The sequence below is a fragment of the Diabrotica undecimpunctata genome, chromosome 6, assembly GCF_040954645.1.
Source record: "Diabrotica undecimpunctata isolate CICGRU chromosome 6, icDiaUnde3, whole genome shotgun sequence".
NCBI classification, from domain to species: Eukaryota; Metazoa; Arthropoda; class Insecta; order Coleoptera; family Chrysomelidae; genus Diabrotica; species Diabrotica undecimpunctata.
In genome coordinates this window covers 147,104,351-147,123,707 of record NC_092808.1, presented here as the reverse complement: position 1 = coordinate 147,123,707, position 19,357 = coordinate 147,104,351, and the positions used below count along the sequence as shown (strand labels likewise).

The window sequence follows — 19,357 nt, the reverse complement described above, 5'->3', positions numbered from 1 at the left end:
AGATTTTAGTATAATTTATCGGATATATTTTAAAAATAAAATATACCATTGTTTTTAAACACTAAGAAAACTTATTATATTATTATTTATATTTTTTTATTTATCATTTATATTTTTAAGCTTTTATTATAGTAAGTAAATGATGTAAATTATATTATTATAATTGTGTGTATATATACATATATATATATATATATATATATATATATATATATATATATATATATTTATATATTTTCCGTCTTTACCTGCTGCTTTTCTGTTCTTTAAGTTTTCAAGTATTTTTCGAACTTCCTGTACATTTACATTAAGTTCTTCATTTGTGGTAATTTCTGTTGTTTTCAGTTCGAGCGTCATTTGTTCTTCCTCTGCATAGAGTTTTTTTAAAATGGAACATTTCTTTAAAAAAGCGTTACCAGTGATTAATTTTTTGTGTTTCGTTTCTTATTTTCTTGTAATTATGGTATGCCTCTTGTGTTTTGTAACCTGACATGTATTTCAGGTAAGCTTTTTTCTTTACATTTTTCTTTAACTTCTGTAAGAAACTATGGAGTTCTAAATGCAAAGAGAATTAATTTTTATTTATATTTCTTTCACCAAGAACTTCCTTGGCCGAGGCTGGAGGCTTGGCGAGAGAGGAAGATATTAGACCTAATTTTCGCCAGCTATCTTCGACTCCATCACTTTCTGTCATAAATATATGTGTTTCTGCTTTTTTCGGTTATTCTTTTTTGGAATTAGTATCTTGTGAAAGTCATCCTGTAAGCTTTCGACTTTTATCTTTGTGGTATATTCTGGTGTTCTGTTATCAGATATAAGTGTTTTTATTAGGCAGAATATAGTCATATCATAGATCTTTGTCCCACACTGTTCAAAGGTGTATGTATGTTGTTCTTTGTGAGAGAAAAATGTATTATTAATTCGTATTTCGTTCATGCTGCAGAGGTTCGTCAGAAGGTCTCTGTTTTCATTTCTGATATTTTTATTACATCGCTATATATACCGGAAGAAGACGGAGAGAAAGACCAGCTATAAGATGAAAAACATACATAGTAAATGCTATGATAGATAGAGACCTCATAGAAGGGGACTGAGAGAATAAAGTGCTGTAGAAATTAAAACCAGAAAACTCATAATGGGAATAAGCAAAACAAGAAAAAGACCGGAAAGTAGTGTTTTTTAGGTAGACTCTCCTACGGGTCGCCCTGGAAACCTGGAGAGACCTGAAAAACACTACAGTATAGTTTTAAGATCGAGATTTTAATGTAATCTTAACTTCAAATATTATTATATATATGTTATTATATATAATAAAGTGATTAACACATTGTATTCATGCTTCATTTTCCTTTAGAAGGTATTATTTCTCCCCTTATAGAAAAAAATCTACATAATAAGTTTTTTTTGCAAATTTTTTAATTATTTTGTTTCTGAGATTGATTTTTAAATTTAATTTTTGCATATAGCTAATCCTCTTGAAATCCAATACCAATACTTCACCACTAACAACATCTTTACGAAATAATAATGGAAAATTAAGTACACAATTATATTCAACTTATTGCAAATCATTTAGCATAAAGTGACTAACTTGTTTTTTGTTTAAATTGATTTTGGAAAACTTTTTGGTATTAATTATCTCTACTATCTAAGAAGCATTGGGTAATTGGGTTTTAAATACTTCGGTGACTTGAAAATCCCATGCAAACTGATAAGATTTAAAGTATTAATGTTTGTAGGAAATTAAATTGCCGGTTAAATATTTTACAATCGATGTAAAGAAAAATTTACATATTTATTAACCCACAAATATAGAAACAAAACTTGTGTTAATAATTTTCATTTTTAACTATATTGATATTGTTTTTTCAAGTTGTTTAAAAAATACATATCGCTGTCCCGGAAGTATACTGACACTGACACAATTGTAAAATTTTGAAGAATGCCTTTATTTTATTGAAGGGATCAAAACTGCATTTTCTATATATTTCGAAATTGTCATAATATTGAACTTACAAAATCCTCTGTAGAAGGAATGTAGAAAATGCAGTTTTAATCCCTCCAATACCATAAAGTAATTTTTTTTAATTTTACAGTTGTGTCAATATACTTCCGGAACAGCGATATATATACATAATAACAATATTACATTTTAGTTTTTCTAGAAATAATACACAGAATTGCACTGACAAACCATTGGCACTGATATTAGTGGACTACGAGAAAGCATTCTATACCATAAGCCACCAAAAAATAATAAAACCATTGGCAGAATGCCGAATAGACCATCGCTACAGTAAAATAACCAAATATATGTACCAAAATGCCACAGCTAGCGTAAGACTATCTGAACAAGAAATAAGTTAATTCTGTATACATTAAGGATTACAGCAAGGAGACACCGTCTCTCCAAAACTATTTACGACGCTTCTAGAACATACTAGTAAAAGGGCAGATCTGAACAAGTATGTTATCAACATAAATGGAGACAATCTCAATCATTTAAGATTCGCAGATGACGTAAGTGTAACTGTATATTCTTGCTATAAATCCCTATATCTTGAGCACTTTTCATCCAATGTCTTGACATTTTCTTAAGATCGTCAGTCCAACGAGTACAGAGTCTTCCTCTACTTCTTTTGTCCAACCTCGACCTCCTCTCAAGCAATCTCGTCGTCCACCCTAAGTCTTCATTTATAACTCGGTCATAAAGCGATATACTCAGCATTGACCTTTCCATTTTCCTCTCATCTATTTGCAGCATTTTAGAAGTTGTAGCTGTCAATGTCAAAATTAAAGCACCATAGGTCATCACAGGCAAAACACTTTAGTCAAATGTTTTAGGTTTTAAAGAAATTAATATATCGCTTTTAAAGATGTCTTAGAGTTTTCCATAGGCTGCGCATGCTAGGTTTATTCTTCTTCGTAGTTAATATGTTTGGTTGTCACTTGTGATCTTTATTTCGTGTCCAAAGTATTTGTATGTATGTATTTTTCCACCAGCTCTACTTCGTTGTCTCCAATATTGATATTTTCGCTAGGTACTAGGTTTGTCATAAATTTTGTTTTGAAGCCATCCACACTGGCACACAATAACTGCAGTTCATGTATCATTGTACATATCTCCTTGATGTCGTCTGAGAACAAAACTATGTTGTCTGCGAATTTGAAATTTGTTAATCTTTTACCGTCAATCTTCAGGCATTTTTCTTCCCAGTTAAGTTTTTTACAAGCATATTCTACTACTGCGGTAAACAGTTAAGGCGATAAGGTATCACCCTGTTGGACTCCTCTGTCAATTGGGATCGACGAAGTTGCTTACGAAGTAGCTTTGTTGGAAAGACATTATTTCATGGTCTTGTAAGAACTAGTTGACAAAAATTTATTTAAGACGATTAAAATTTGTTTGCCATTTTTTGGAGAAAAATGCACTTAATACAAACTTCAAACTTAAGTAACACCATCGTAATTTTAGACGGAGTAAAATACTGAATGTTCAAAGTAGAAAGTTTCAAAGCCCCCGTATGTACGTTCGAGAAAACTACGCTGGTTTAATCAATAGCTAATCGAATTACATTACCAATTTTGCGCATTGAAATTCTAAAGAAAACAATGTTGAAATTGCAGACCTATTTGATCGTAACAAAGGAACACAGAACGTTTGCATTAGGTAAACAGATTCGCGTTCCTTTTGCGAAAACGGATATCGGTTCGAATTTGCTTCATTGCGATTTGGCAAGAAGCAGAATGGTCGCAATTAAGGAACCGCTTACAAAAGTAAATCACCAAAAGGATTCAATCGCTGGCGCTGGTCAATGGAACTTTATTTCCGTTTTTTATCAAAAACAAAGTACAAAGAATTTGTTTTGAAACAAAGGGAGTGAAAGTGGACGATATATAGTAACTTGTAGGGATTGTTATATACACATTAAAATGGTCTAGGGGACAAGAAATAAGAGTCGTATATTTTCAAAAAGCAATATATTTCTGTTCTCTAAAATAAACTTTGTTATTATTAAACTTTGTTGGGTAGGACATATCTTATCACAATTTACTATATCGATTTGTGTTTATGTTGATGTTAAAAAAAGGTTAATATTTTAATGTTAATCTATTCAATTTAAAAGTATATTCAGTACAATTGTTGCTCCAAGTGTAGTTAGAATTTGTAGTTATTGCAGTTGTAACAATTTTATATGCAAAGAAACATCTTGATCGTGAAACACAGCTACGAGCTATTGGTATGATACAGGGTATGTTTATCCACAACGTAGCAGAGACTGTGTATTTTACAAGTACTGTAGGACTATAGTATAAAAAACCCAAGAAGCTAGCTGCGATAACAAAAATGTGTGTAAGTAAGTCTTTTGCACAAGCTAGAATAGGGGGGAAAATATCAAATGCTTTCTGCGTAAATTCTGGACTGAGACAGGGAGATCCGTTGTCGCCGTTGTTGTTTAACCTGGTCTTAGAATATGTCAAGCGAAAAATATATCCAAAAATCAAACCAGACATTACTGCTCGAGGAGCAAAAATCATACTCGCCTTTGCCGATGACGTAGACGCAGTAGCACAATCAACATTAGAAATTAAGGATATTTTCTCGAGCTTTGAAGAAGCTGCATTAAACATCGGTCTAAAAATAAATGAAGACAAAACAAATTACATGGTCGTCTCAAAACAAGAACGACTCCGATCAAGGCAAAACATTACTATAAATGATCACAACTTCGAAGTGGTTAAAGAATTTAAATATCTAGGAGCAACAATCACAAATGACAACAAATTAGAGCGAGAAGTTGAAACGAGAATAATGGCAGGAAACAGATCTTTCTTTGCAATGCAACATCTAATGAAGTCAAAACTTCTTTCACGAGATACAAAAATCCGGATATACCTATAAGACCATAATATGACCAGCAGTCGCGTATGGAAGCAAAATATGGACGCTAACAAAAAGAGAAATAAATAAATTAATGGTGTGGGAACGTAAAATTCTTCGAATGATATATGGCCCTTGCAGAGACAGTGTGACAAACGAATGGAGGGGCAGATACAATAACGAGCTAGAGTCCCTATTCGGAAAAGAAAATCTAGTCAGATATATAAAGGCCAATAGACTCAGATGGGCAGGGCATGTGATACGCAGTAACGACAATCGCCTTATAAATGATGTGTTCTGGGAAAGACCAGAGGGAAAAAGGTCTGTAGGGCGGCCTAGAAAAAGGTGGAAAGATGCAGTCAAAGAAGATCTAGAGAAAATGAGAGTGTAACAATGAGAATTACTGGCACAGGACCGACAAACATGGAAGGCAATATTAAACGCGGCCAAGACTCACGAAGAGTTGTAGCGCCATTGATGAAGATAATGATGTAGGACTATAATAGCAGCATTTTTATGAATCTGTGATGTAAGGGAAAGACACACTGGTCCAACAAGAAAAAAACAACCGGTACATGACAGGTTTGCTCGCCTTCAGTCATTAAGGAACCCCAATGTTACTGCTAGCTCGCTAAGAAGTGAGCTTCACAACATACATGGCATTAATGTCTCTGCTCAAACTATCAGGAATCGGTTACTTGAGGGTAATCTTTCCGCTGGAGTTCTAGTAGTATTTCGTGGGAATTGCACGAGAAGATTAGAATAAACCAAAGAACATCAAATTTGGCAAGAACGGGAAAGGCAAACATTCCATTCATTCCATTCATTTACGACACGATTCACGAAGATCGAGGGTGTGTCGAACACCTTGCAACGCATCTCGCTTGCAAACCGCCCAAGTTGACAAATATCAAGGATAAACTTTGATGGTTTAGACTGGAGTTTCAATATTTTTTAATAGGGTCAATATATTTTTCAATGAATATCGAGATCATACTCTTAAACCTATTGTTTTTCTATATACTACACAATTCGGAGAAAATTTTGTGCTGATGCACGACAATTCACGTGTTTATGTTGCAAGAATCGTGAGAAATTTTTAAGAGCAGAACAATATCAGGTACTGACCTGGCCTGCTCAATTCCCTTACTTAAACCCTATTGAGTACGTTTGGGATATACTTAAAATAAGTGTACAATATCAATGATTACTGTTCCATACAAGGAAAGAGCTGCTAAACTGTATGCAAGAGCTTCTTCTTCTTTAAGCTTAATCTTCTATCGAAGGTTAGAAATCATCATGGCTATGTGGACCCTGTTGACTGCCGCTCTAAATAGATTTGCACTACTGCATTCAAACCATTCCCTTAAGTTCTTAAGTCACGATATTCTTCGTCTTCCCATCGGCAATCGAGTTTAAATCTAATGAGGAAGGTGAAGAATGGGGAGAGGTAAATGGTGTAAACTTAAAAGAAATAGTATTTTATGGAACGCAAGGAGAATAATGTTTTAGATTGTGATATCAGTCCAATAAAAATGTTATCTGCTCATCTGCTCAAATTTTATCTCAGACGAATATTTAGGCTTCAAGAATTAGGAAGAATAAATATATCCCGATTGCGGATAATGTTGAACTACGAAAATTTTTCGCTACAAACTCCTTAAGAAGTTGTCGTAATTGACGAATCAATGATACCTTTTAGAGATAGATTAATTTTTAAGCAATACATCTCTGGAAAAGTTTTCAAATATGATGTAAAATTATTTAAAATTTGTGATTCTCAAAATTATTCTTACGTTAAGATGTACGAGTGTCAAATTAAACAGAAAAACAGTGAAGAGAGAGCAAGTAACACATTTTTTTATGAATTGCTTGAGATTAAATTGGATGTGAAAGTTCCAAAGGTTATGTAGTTGGGAATGGAAGGGATAAGAGAAACATGTATCAACAAAAAACGTTAAAAATGTGTGAAGTTGCAAAATAATTAGGAGAGGGCTAAAAAATGGCGAGCTATTATAGTGTGTTAAGAAGAACCATTAGATGGTACCACACAGTAGCCTTGGAGTTACCAGACAAAGTAGCTTTGGTTACAAGATAAAAAGACAAATATTTTGGACATCTTCTATACGATAAACTACATGAAAAGATAAGATTTAACTCAATTTTCATCAATATTTATAAATTTAAAACTAGTTTATGTCTATAATAAAGATCATGAGGCATTTACCCTATTGATATAGTTTTACTAAATCATTCTTTTGTTTTAAATAGCTAAAATATTTTAATTTTGTGTGGTTTTATAATATTCGCAATTTGACCCAAAAAGACGAAAAGTGGGTAAATGTTTTGTTGAAATGCACCAAATTTCAATTGATGTTACGAACGGTAAAATAATTACAAATACAAATTACGCAAAATTGTCAAGTGAACTTATTTAGTGGAAAACAATGGACTGTCGTGCAATATTATCATCAAGATGAAATTGCTGTGGAACAATGGACGCTTCGTAAAAACTGAACCGTACGTTTCCGGAAAAGTGTTTAGGGACCGAGAGAATTGTTTAGGATTAATTAAAGTTATATAATGTTATATTATTAGAATATTAATTTTATTAAAAATGTTATGTACAGAAAGTTTGACGTAATTGCTGGATTAACAAACAAACATTCAACTCCAATACTTATCAAAGGTTTAATGTGATACTACAACACACTATGTAGATCCTGTTTCTTATGATCTAAATGAACAATCATTCATCTTAATTCATAGCACAGCTCTTTTAGCTTCAAAACCCAAATTAATTTCCTAACCTCAGAACAAAAGTCACAAAATATAAATTTTACACGAGAATGAAAATAATAATTCTTTTTAGTATTTTGTAACATTTTCCATTTACAGTAAGTTTTATTTAGCAAATTCTTATAAATGTGAATAATGATCATTGTTCTTTTTTGCCACTAAAAAGAAAATTTTTTGAATACTACTGTTTTTGTAAAAAAAATGGACTTAACATATTTTTGTTCTGAAAAATAAATTTTTGACTATGACTTATATTAATTTGCCACCTATCTCATGGCAAAGACGGAGCTCCATTGCAAAAAATATCGAACCTATTTTACATAATTAAGGAAATGTTTGAATATAAAGAATTAAAAATATTATTGGGAAATGTTTGTAACAAAACCATTAATACGAATACTAAAAAACTTCTTAAAAAGTGGTATTAAAAAAAAAACAGGAACGGTTGTACCGCAACTGTATTTTTATTAAGTAAAAAATTAAAAAAAAAAACTTTTTGAAGTACACAAAAAAATTATAATTAAAAAATAAACAAATGCAGGTATATTGCCGCTAATTATCAGTAATCTGAATTGTATGTTTATGTACTAGATTAAAAAAAAAATCATGAAACCTTCCTGAAACCCACTTTAGCAGCTTTGGAAGACATTGAATTTTTTAGTACTAATCGAATTTAAGGTATCTCTCAAAGAAATCAGAGAATCTTCTACAGATTGATGGTTTCTTCTACCAACTCTTCGGTTAAAGTCTATACTCTGAAATTCCAAATCGAAGTCTATTTTAAAGCTCAGAATCTCAGGATTTTCTGATCTGAATTGCATAAATACTGTTTGTGAAATTAAAATCTTTTCGTTATTGTCAGTTTTCTTTTTATTTTGAAACGGTGAATCGCAAGAATTGTACTGTTGCTTAAAGTCTTTAAAATTAGAAGTTGTCATTTCATACACTTTGCAATCTTTTACATTTTTTAGTCCATCCACTGAGTGTATACTGTCTACCTCCGTGTGCGTATGCCCTCGCAAAATAAATTTGTGAGTGATTTCTTTTATATGTGAATATCTCGAAAGTAGATTAAGGTAGCACATAATCATTTGTAAGTTTCGGATTTGGGAGCAATTATCGGTCCAAATAACAACTGAAGTTGTGTTTTGAGGTAATGAATAAATGTATTGGACAAAGCATGAGGCCATTTCATTCATTATTGAATAAAATGGCTTTATCCCACATTAGACAGTTCGCCTGTTTTTCCGTTAAATCATAAATTGCACAAATAAAACACCAAAGTTTTGACTCTAAAAACTTAGTTAGCTTTGGGCAAGTGAGACATTTTTGTAAATCTATCATTCAAACTTTTTGTCCATGGCTATTGATGTACATCTCCTTGTCTACCTGTTATAAGTTGTACCGTCTATCGGTCTGTAACTAATCATTGTTATACTGCACTTATATGTTTCTTGCTTAGCTTCAGATTTTAAATATCTCAGATTGATTAGAAATTAATCACATTTACCACTAGTGTCTTTTGAAGGAACAGAGAATGATAAATAAAATTTTGTATTAAAAAATTAATTGTAAAACCATTCTTTGCTTACTTCGTCTGAAGGAATGTTTTTCAAATCACATTCTTCTTTAAACATCCTAAACATTGTAAAAATATTTAAGTGACCTCCTAAATATTTTTCGTCGTCCTTCTTCGACTATAATGTTATTCTTCACATTTATAGGCCATTATATGCTCACGACTCCTATTATTCGCCTCATTCCTTACTTTATTTGTAGATGGCTGCTTTCCTCTTTTGTCACGTTCTATAACTCCACTTGTTTGCATTTTTTCAAGTGCACATCTAACAAAAGATTGAGAAATATCTGGAGTACGCAAAAAGAACTTACTGCAGACTTGAAATTTCTTTCCTTCAATGGTAAAGACATATTTCTAGTTACAATGGCTATAATTTTTCAGCTCGAGCATCTGTTCGTTCTCTTTTTCTTTTAATACACGTTTTTTTAAAACAAAAACATAAAAACTGTCTTTTTTAATCTATGGTTGTCTCATGATTCCAAAATTTTCGGTAAATTTGTGCTCTCTGAGGATCTAAGATGTTTTCATTGCATTTTAAACGGCAGTTTCTACAAGGTTCTCGCACCTTCCTTTCCTTGATAGTCTTTTTACTCTTAAAATATTTATATTGTTGGCCTGCCATCCTGTTCTTTTTCATTGGTTTCGTTGCCACGTAGTTTCGTACTTTACTGTTTCTTTCCTTTGCTTTGATGATCGGCTTCCATGAACTCTTTATCATTTTTATCTTAATTCTCATGTGTGGATGTAAATTCCATAATACTAGGAACAAATTAAGTTCTCAAATATTCAAATGGATTTTCCTCGTCTTGATGTATTGTATTTGTAGACGGTTTGAGCTCCAGTATTGGCTGCTTAATCTCGTTAATAAGCACGCTGCTACTTGAAGAAGGGATGTCTGTAGGTATATCTAAAACAACAGCAGCTGCATTTAGCTGCATTTCAGTTGTATTCTCCTGCAGGTTAACAAAGTTGTAAGATACATCTAGCAAAGACAGTGATGTGGTCCTTAAAACCATAGCCTCATCCGAATTCTGACTTTCAACGTAGTCTAAAACAATAAAAATAAAGATGTACAGACAAAAAAAAAGAAATAAATTGGCAAGAACTTTGAGATTTATCTTTTTTACTTTTCTAAAATAATAATATCAGTTGTTATAAGTGACTAAGTATCTCATATAACAAGAACAAAATAATTAATCCTTTTTTTATTTTAAATTTATTAGGTATAACTTTTCTATTAAATGGCGTACGAATGTAAAAGATCGTCACTGTTAATTTAAAACATTTGTCTTTAAAATGTAGTTAAACTTATTATTTACCAGTCGAAATACTTACGTTTTCTAGAACGTAAGTATATACTTACGTTCTAGAATTTCTATTTACTAGAAATATTTTCTACTAATGAGGATCCATTATTCACGTTTTCTTTACTGTTCAGCGTAAGCTGAAGAATTCTGTGGGCTCTATATTTTATTTTTGGCTAGCCCATTTAACTTAACATGCACGACTTAAACAAAAAATATGACACGGGGTTTAAAAGCGAAGATAACATGCGCTTCAATACACTGCAAACAGCGAACTTAACAAACCGAAGTATTGTACTATGTAATTCACACCTAAAAAAGCACAGACTTCCCAAATTTTAAAAGATTGTGGACTTAATGCTTTCTCTAAATTGCATTATATGGGACATAATACTTTTTGTTGGATATAATATGGTTTTGCTCTGAGAAATCATCATTATCATCATCATCATCATCAATGGCGCTATAACTCTTTGTGAGTCATTGCCGCGTTTACTATTGCATTCCATGTTTGTCGGTCTTATGCCAGTAATTCCCATTGTCGCACTCCCATTTTCTCTAGATCTTCTTTGACTGCATCTTTCCACCTTTTTCTAGGCCGCCCTACAGACCTTCTTCCCTCTGGCCTTTCCCAGAACACATTGTTTATAAGGTGATTGTCGTTACTGCGTATCACATGCCCTGCCCATCTGAGTCTATTGACCTTTATATATCTGACTAGATTTTCTTTTCCGAATAAAGACTCTAGCTCGTTATTGTATCTGCCCCTCCATTCGTTTGTCACGCTGTCTCTGCAAGGGCCATATGTCATTCAAAGAATTTTACGTTCCCACACCAGCAATTTATTTATTTCTCTTTTTGTTAGCGTCCATGTTTCGCTTCCATACGCGACTGCTGGTCGTATTATGGTCTTATATATTATGGCTCTGGGAAATGTATACACCATTTTGGATTTAATACATTTGAAATGCAGAAGATACTACTTTGCTCTTAGCGCAAAGTGGACTCAATACTGTTCATAAAAGGTTATTTTGGTCAATTTCAGTGAAAACAGCGAATAAGAAACATCAGTGAATAGAGCGGAAAATTTAAATACCAGTGAGACAAAAAAGTAGAAAACTGATATTTTCAATTTAATAAATTTTTGCTTTGAGGTAAGATTTGAGCTCTTACTCTAAATGAAGTGTAATCTCCATCTCGTATCGGTAAATATTCGCTACTACTACGATGATTGGAGGACTGTAAACAATTGTACTTCTGCATTTGTTCTTTTTCATGTTCTGTAGAACCTTCCTTTAAACATAATATAATTTAATTTAATATTTTTCTTTCCAACTGACAAATCTTTCTTTAGTTATAATAAACTGTGACGGAGAATACCTCATTAAATGTTGGTCTTATAATGATTTCAGAATAAACCATATCGAAAACAGAAAATCCTGTTTCACCTAATTTGTGTAATAAATATAATCACACAGTTCTTTCTGAAAAAATGCAATAAGGAGAGAATGTAACTTATACAAAACATATTGATGTTATTTTGTGCTTCATATTATTAGTTAATCCAGGTGTTGGTTATTGGTAATTCTGTGTTTGTAGCTCTTTTATGTAAAATTTTGTTGAATTTGATTTGTTTTAATAATATGATAAGAACTGAGTTGATTAGATTTACATACTTACGTCCCATGTCGTCAAAAAATCGCGATCTCAATGGAGGATAGTAAAGTTTTTTGTCAAAGAGCAATTTACCATCGTCTGAAAAGAAAAGAAAAAATTAGGACATTTATTGTATTTCCAGGCTTATAAATAATATATTGTCAGATTAAAACTGTAGCATTTTTAAATTCTTTGGTATATATTAAAATCCTCTCGTATATGTTAAAACACCGACGAATATTTTCAATGTATTTCGTTTCCTACCGTACTTATTAAAATATCGAAATATTCTTTCAATCCTTTTTGTTTATATATCACAGATGCATATTTCCTCGGTATTCTTTGATTGTTAAGCCGCCTAATATTGCGCGTTAAATAAATATTCCTGTTTATATGTTTTGTTTATACCGAGTGGGCGAATGAATTTTAAAGAGAATTACATCACTCTACGTAAAGTCGCTGTCAAGGCAGTTGGTTTGGTTGTAATCCGAATCTTTCTCCTGATTCGTAAATATCTTGACGTTTTTTCTTTTTTTATCATGGAAATATACTATAAAGTGACGGTAGCAGTTAAATATGTAGTGAGCAGTTAATAGTTAAAGTGAGGTTTGGAAGAATCGTTGAACAGTCAAGACGCTGTGAGTGTCGGCGTCAAAAACCGGCAAATTTGTTAAAAAAAGCTTCCATCCTTGTTTTGTTTGTCTCTGGTTGTCATCCCAGGCTTTTTTGCAGTTTGGAGATGAATTTGTTCGTGTGGCAGAGAGTGTAAGTCCAGTTTCCATCCCAAGAAATTTTAGTAAGTCCAGTTCCAACCTTAGAAATTTAAAGTAAAGAAATTTTAGTGAAATCCAGGTAACTCTTTTGTGTTGATTTTTAAAAGAAAAAGAAAAAATTGCTTCCAAACAGTTTAGAAATTGTAATAATTACAACTGTAGATGTTAGGGCGTGGCCTAGCTCGCTGTCATTTTAATTGTTCTCAGTTTTAAGATTTAGTATTAACATATGATAGTTAGCACAATTTTTGATATTTGGTATATATCTAATCATATTTGAGATTTTGTTTTTGTTTTTTAAAAAAGGTTAACCTCTGTGCACAGTTTAACTTAAAAAGATATTTCTTTATTTGTAATAATTTATTTCTGTATATTTATATTTTTATAGTTCTGTCATCTAAAGCTACATCTTGACAAACATTCCTTAATTCATCCAACGAAAACTGACAATTATTACTCGTTTCTATGGATTGAAAAATTTTCTCCATCGCAGAGTTTACAGTTTCATCTTGTGGACGGCAAATCTTCTTCTTCGGCTTTTCCCATTATGAGTTCGCCGCGTTCGTCCTCCACAGCACTCTATTCTCCCAGTCACCTTCTCTGAGGTCTTCATCTATCATAGCATTTCCGACGTATGTTTTCCATCTTGTAGCAGGTCTTCCTCTCCGTCTTCTTCCCGGCGGGTCCCAGTTTAATATTCTTTTCGGCCACCTATGCTCTGGCATTCTTTGTACATGCCCGTACCACTGCAGGGCTCTGTTTTATCCAATATTAGGTTTTAAGAAAGATTTGTAACAACTGTCAGGGTATTTTGCATCAGCAATAACTAAATCATACTCAAAATTAATACGTTCAAGAACAGCTTTTGAAACATCATCAGAATGATCTTAGCTAATTTCAACAGGGATTTTTTGAATGTTAGTGTAGTCATATTACAAATTTTTTTCCAAGATGCTGTGCAGTTTCTTCATTGGCTTCATTGCCACAAAATAAACAGTACTTTTTAAAACAAATATTGTATTCGCTTACTCGCGTTTTAGTGCGAAGTAGACTTATTTTTGCCTTAAAAGAAAAACGTTTAATCAGTGTGTTTTGCCAGTGTTAACTTACGGTGCCGAAACGTTGACCATGACAAGGAGAATAGTTCAAAAGATCCGTGTGTGTCAAAGGGCGATGGAGCGTGCTATGTTGAGCGTTTCACTACGAGACAAGATCCCAAATCGCCAGCTACGACAAAGAACAGGAGTGGCTGATGCAGTAGAGAGAGTAGCAACACTGAAATGGAACTGGGCAGGTCACGTGGCTCGAATGACAGATAATAGATGGACAAAGCGGATACTGGAATGGAGACCAAGAGATGATGCCTACCGAAGCAGAGGTCGTCCACCAACACGTTGGACTGACGATCTAAAACGTTGTCATAGGAATTGGATGCAAGAGGCACAAGATCGAAATAGATGGAAAATTATGAGGGAGATCTATGTCCAGCAGTGGAGAAGCGAAGATTGAATGATGATGATGATGATGAAGACTTATTTTTAAAGTACTAGTCTGTTCCTCCTCACGTTGTCCTTTCTTTTTACTGCAGCGATTGAAGTCTTCCAATTGCATAGTTTTCTGCAATCCACGTGTATTGTAACGGATTTTTTAGTTCTTAAACACTCAGGAAACTCATCACCTCTCGCGACACTAGCCTAGATTAAATTTGACATTCCACGATCAACCACAACTGTTTTATGTTCACTTAAAAGTTTATCGCAAATAAAGCAAAACAGACATTTTTTAGAACTATAAAATAGCACAATAGAATATTCAGATGTTTTTCAAGGCCACGTGGGAAGAGGGGATTTAGTTAGGGACTGACTTTCTTTTAAAAAAATGTTTTCAGAATAGTATGATATATATAAAAAGACACAAATAGGTATTTATACTTGTCTTAAGTTTGCATATTTTTGCATATCATGTATAATGTGACTCTTAGAATCGCAATATTTCAGGAATGGTAACTTTAGGGAAAAAAGCATACCAAACATTTTTGTAAAGAATTTTAAGATTTACAACTTTAGCAAGGTTTTTTTTGATCAAACTTACCGCTTTTGAAAAAAATCCAATAACCCAAAATTTTAATCGATTGATTTTTTCTATCCTAATATATTGTTTATATCCTTCCCTTTCATATAACACATCACAAGCTCCAATCAGACCAATAAAAACGAAGACATGATGTAACACCCTTTTGGCAATGCTGCCATGTGTGCTTTTTATATCTCAACATATTCGCCACCCCCTCTCTTCCCCAATGATGTATCATACGTCGCCATACAACGAACTTTTCTCAACCTCACACAATTCCCACCACAAAAGACTCAAAAAATATTTAAATCATGCATTTGTAGAATAAATTAGGAATACATCAACTGTATCTTTTAAGAAGAAAATATGATTGAAATGTTAGTTGGTATTTTAAATTTCTTTCCTAGATGACCCTAGGATTTATTGTACTGGACAAATAGTGTGATTTGTCATTCTAGCCTTTTATATAGATAGATGTGGATGACATTTGAAGGGGTGAGTGGATGAAGGGAGTAAGTGACATTTTTTAAGAAAATGAGTTATCCGCATGGATGAAGGTGGTAAGTGCTAAATTAAATTTTCCACTTATCCCCAGCCTTCTATGATTTAAAATAACTGAGATAGCCAGCGTATGAAGGAGGTAATTGACCATACTACTTTAAATATCTAGTGAATGAAGGAGGTAAGTAACAAGATAAGGTACTTACTTCCTTTATCCATACCACAAAGAATAAAAAGTTTTGAACTACAAGTAAATTCCATATGATGAGATCGTTGCTCTTCCTGAAAATGGAAATGAAGTGGCTCTTAATTGGCCCACTAAAACCAAGAAAAAAATATTTCCACTAAAAGTAAAAGTAACTAGAAAAAGACAGAAAAAGATTAAAGAATGGAAAGCACGAAAACGTGCCAAGTGCAGAGAAAGTGGTCTGGCTTACATTTCTAAAATAGGCCAAGTAAAACCCGCTAAAACCGTTAACTCTGCGATTTTGTGCAATGAAAATTGCCGTTACAAGTGTTCTCAGTCAATAACTGTAGAAGAAAGGGAATCAATATTTTCTTTCTACTACAAACTAGATGTAAATGCAAAAAACTGCCTTTTTTTAAGAGCATTAAAAAAAGGGAACCAATGAGAAAGAAAACTGGAGCATTAAAGCATAAAACTGCCACCTACCAATACAATGTAACTTGTAGTGGCCGACAAACTACCGTATGCAAACGGGCTTTCATTTCCTTGTTTGCAATCAGCTTGAAAAAGGTTGACCTAATCCAAACTTCAATAAAATCAGGGAAAAATGCTCCTGAACTGGACAGAAGGGAAAAACACGCAGTCAGACCTAACAAGACCCCTGCTGAAGTTGCTGCTTACGTCATTGAGCATATTTAAAGTTTCCCAGCAAAAGAGTCGCACTACTCCGGGCATTGTAATATTCACAAAAAATATCTTTCACCGCAACTTTCGATCCCTAGAATGCATAAACTTTACCTAGACAAATGCCGAACTGACGGAAGAAATGAAAAATTTCAAATAAAAGAGGCTACATACCGATTCATTTTTAATAATGAATTTAATCTGTCTTTTGGTTATTCCAAAAGCGATACATGTAGCACATGCGATTCTGGCAAAAGTAATGAAGAGCACGCTGAAAATTACAAATCAGCGTTTGAATCTCAAAAAGCAGATAGAGAATTTGCTAGCAAATCAGAGAACACTGTGTATGTAACATAAAGCAAACTATGCCCCTACCTAGGCTTAGTACCTCGAAAGCCTTTTATCTTAGACAAATGTGGTTTTACAACTTAGAAATCCACATAATAACCAAAAATGTGGCAAAAACCGTTTTCTGCACATGGACCGAAAATCAATCTAGTTTTGTGGACGGACTCGTGTGCCGGGCAAAATAAAAAATTTTTGATGGTATATTTGTTTCAGTATCTTGTGGGCAAAGTTATCTTTAAAACGATTGAGCACAAGTTTCCAGAGGTAGGACACTCGTACTTAGACTCGGATAGAGCATTTGGACGTATTGAGAAACGACTAAAGAAACATCAAAACATTTACATCCCTGATGAATATCGTGATGTGATTGTTTCTTCAACCAAGAAAAATATGGTGATAGACATGCAACATCACTTTAGAGACACGGAAAATATTATGAAAACCTTGAAACTAATGAATAGAAAAAAAGATCTTCTTAATGAAAAGGTTAATTTCAAAACTGGAATACAGTGGATTCGCGTAGATATCTTTGGATCATACCTTTTCAAGAAGTCTTACGATTACTACACACCTTTCAAAATGGTATATATCCTCAAGCAGAAAAAATTCCCATCCCTTTTACCTGAAGAATTCAACATTCCAAGTCATATCCAAAATACTGGATCCTTAAGCAAAGAAAAGGTAGACAATCTAAAAGAACAGCTTTGCTTTATTCCAGAAAGGGATAAGTGGTATTATGAAGCCATCATAGAGCAACAAAAATTTTAAGAAGGTGGTACAATATCCTTAGACTGATTCAAAAGCTGCTTAGAAATTCAGTGTTTGTCAGTCTTTTGTAAAACCAAAAATATAAGTGTTTACTTGACATCCATGTTATTTTTTTCCTGGTTATAGCTCTTATTCAAAAGAAAATGCAAATATTTATCCTAGATAAAGGAGGTAAGTCCACATACCCCCTTCATTTTGGTATAGACATAATTTCTAACACAAAAAAGTTTTTGGATAAAAGAGGTAAGTACAAATATATATTTTTCAAATAAGTTTTTAAAAATTGGGGGGATTTTTGTTTTTACAATAAAATTTATACATATCCTACCTGTGAGAATAAAAAAAATCGGTTTAAAAAATCGATTAATAAAAAAGTTCCAGCAATAAAACTTTGGAGTTAAATTTCTCAAAAACTTACTTTTGTTACTTACTTCCTTCATCCACTCACCCCTTCATTTGTTTTCATAAGAATGCGTTACCATACTTTGGTATAGATGCCCGGAATAAAGTTTATTGAAAGACAGAGACTGATTCTGCAAAAAACTAACTAATTTGATTTTATTTTATTTTATTTTGGCGAAACTTTAACGTTTGTTAAATTGTCATTTTATTTTTATAATAAGTGTAAATGTAAATGTATTTAAATCTTGGCTTACAATTACAGTAATCTATAATTTTGAATTTATTAAAATTATTAAAATTAATTACAGATGAAGTAGTAGAAAAAATAGTAGTTTAGATTTCTTTCCTAGGGGGCGCATTTACCCTACCGGAAAAACAGTGTGACTTGTGGTCCTATCCCTTTATACAGATAGATAATTTGTTTAAGATATAAATAATAAATAATTATTAAAAGTAAATTATTCAATGTTAAAAATAATATTTAAATTTTAAAAATATAGTAACATATTATTTTTCTCAGTTACTTGACACATTTCGGGGCCTCTCTTAGTTCTTTTTGTATGTTTTTTTTTTCATTTCCAGCTATCATATTACAATTCTTAATCATAACTTATCGCATTTTTTTTTAATTTTAAAATAAAACTAAAAAATGTTGGCTAAATTTAAAATGGTATACCAGTGATCACAATAGCCAATGTGACTATTCAATTTAGTCCATTTTGGATACAGCGGTAGTGTTAGTAATGTCGTAAACGATTTTACTTATGAGATACACAAAGAAAATTAAATGTACATAAAAGATGTCAGCCATACATAAGGTAAATTCACTAAAATAAAATTTTAAAGGAGCTAGACTGCAAGAAATTATCTGTGAGTCTACAATTTTAATAATCTTCATTCTTACTATCAAGACATTTCATCTTTTCTACATTATTTTTTTCATTTAAAAGATTTTAAATGCAAAAAGTTGGCAATAAAATATAAACTAAACGAGCTTAATGACTTATACATAAACAAATATTTTGTACATACATACTAAAATACTAAACATATTCCATTAATATCGAGTGTTTATTATTTTCTGTCAATAACACATGTAAATATTAACTTTGCATTCGATATTATACTCTTTAAATATATACCTTATGCAAATTAAATAGCTTTATAATACATTAAATCCCTGAGCATACTATAGGTTTTGTTTTCAAAAATGATACCAAATTTTGCGATTTTGGATGATTCATCATCATCACCGGCTCAACAACCCTTCTTGAACCTTATACTGCTTTAGCATTCTTCCCCATTCTGATCTGTTTGGTGCTTTTTTTATTCAATTTTTTATTTTTAAGGTTGTTATATCATTTTCTATTTGTTCTAAGTATCTCAGCTTTGGTCTTTCTC

At 32.4% G+C, this 19,357-nt stretch overlaps 1 protein-coding gene across 2 annotated transcripts in view; it reads right to left on the bottom strand.

Moving 5' to 3' along the window:
- Positions 1–19,357, bottom strand: part of LOC140444074 (serine proteinase stubble) — a 100,939-nt gene that overhangs the window by 77,062 nt on the left and 4,520 nt on the right. Inside the window, exon 2 of one of the 2 annotated variants that reach the window (XM_072535705.1) lies at positions 12,245–12,319. The exons of the other annotated variant lie outside the window; for it this stretch is intronic. Within the exon in view, the coding sequence (XP_072391806.1) occupies positions 12,245–12,319 (75 nt within the window). The remainder of the gene's footprint in view (positions 1–12,244; positions 12,320–19,357) is intronic. 2 annotated transcript variants of the gene reach the window in all.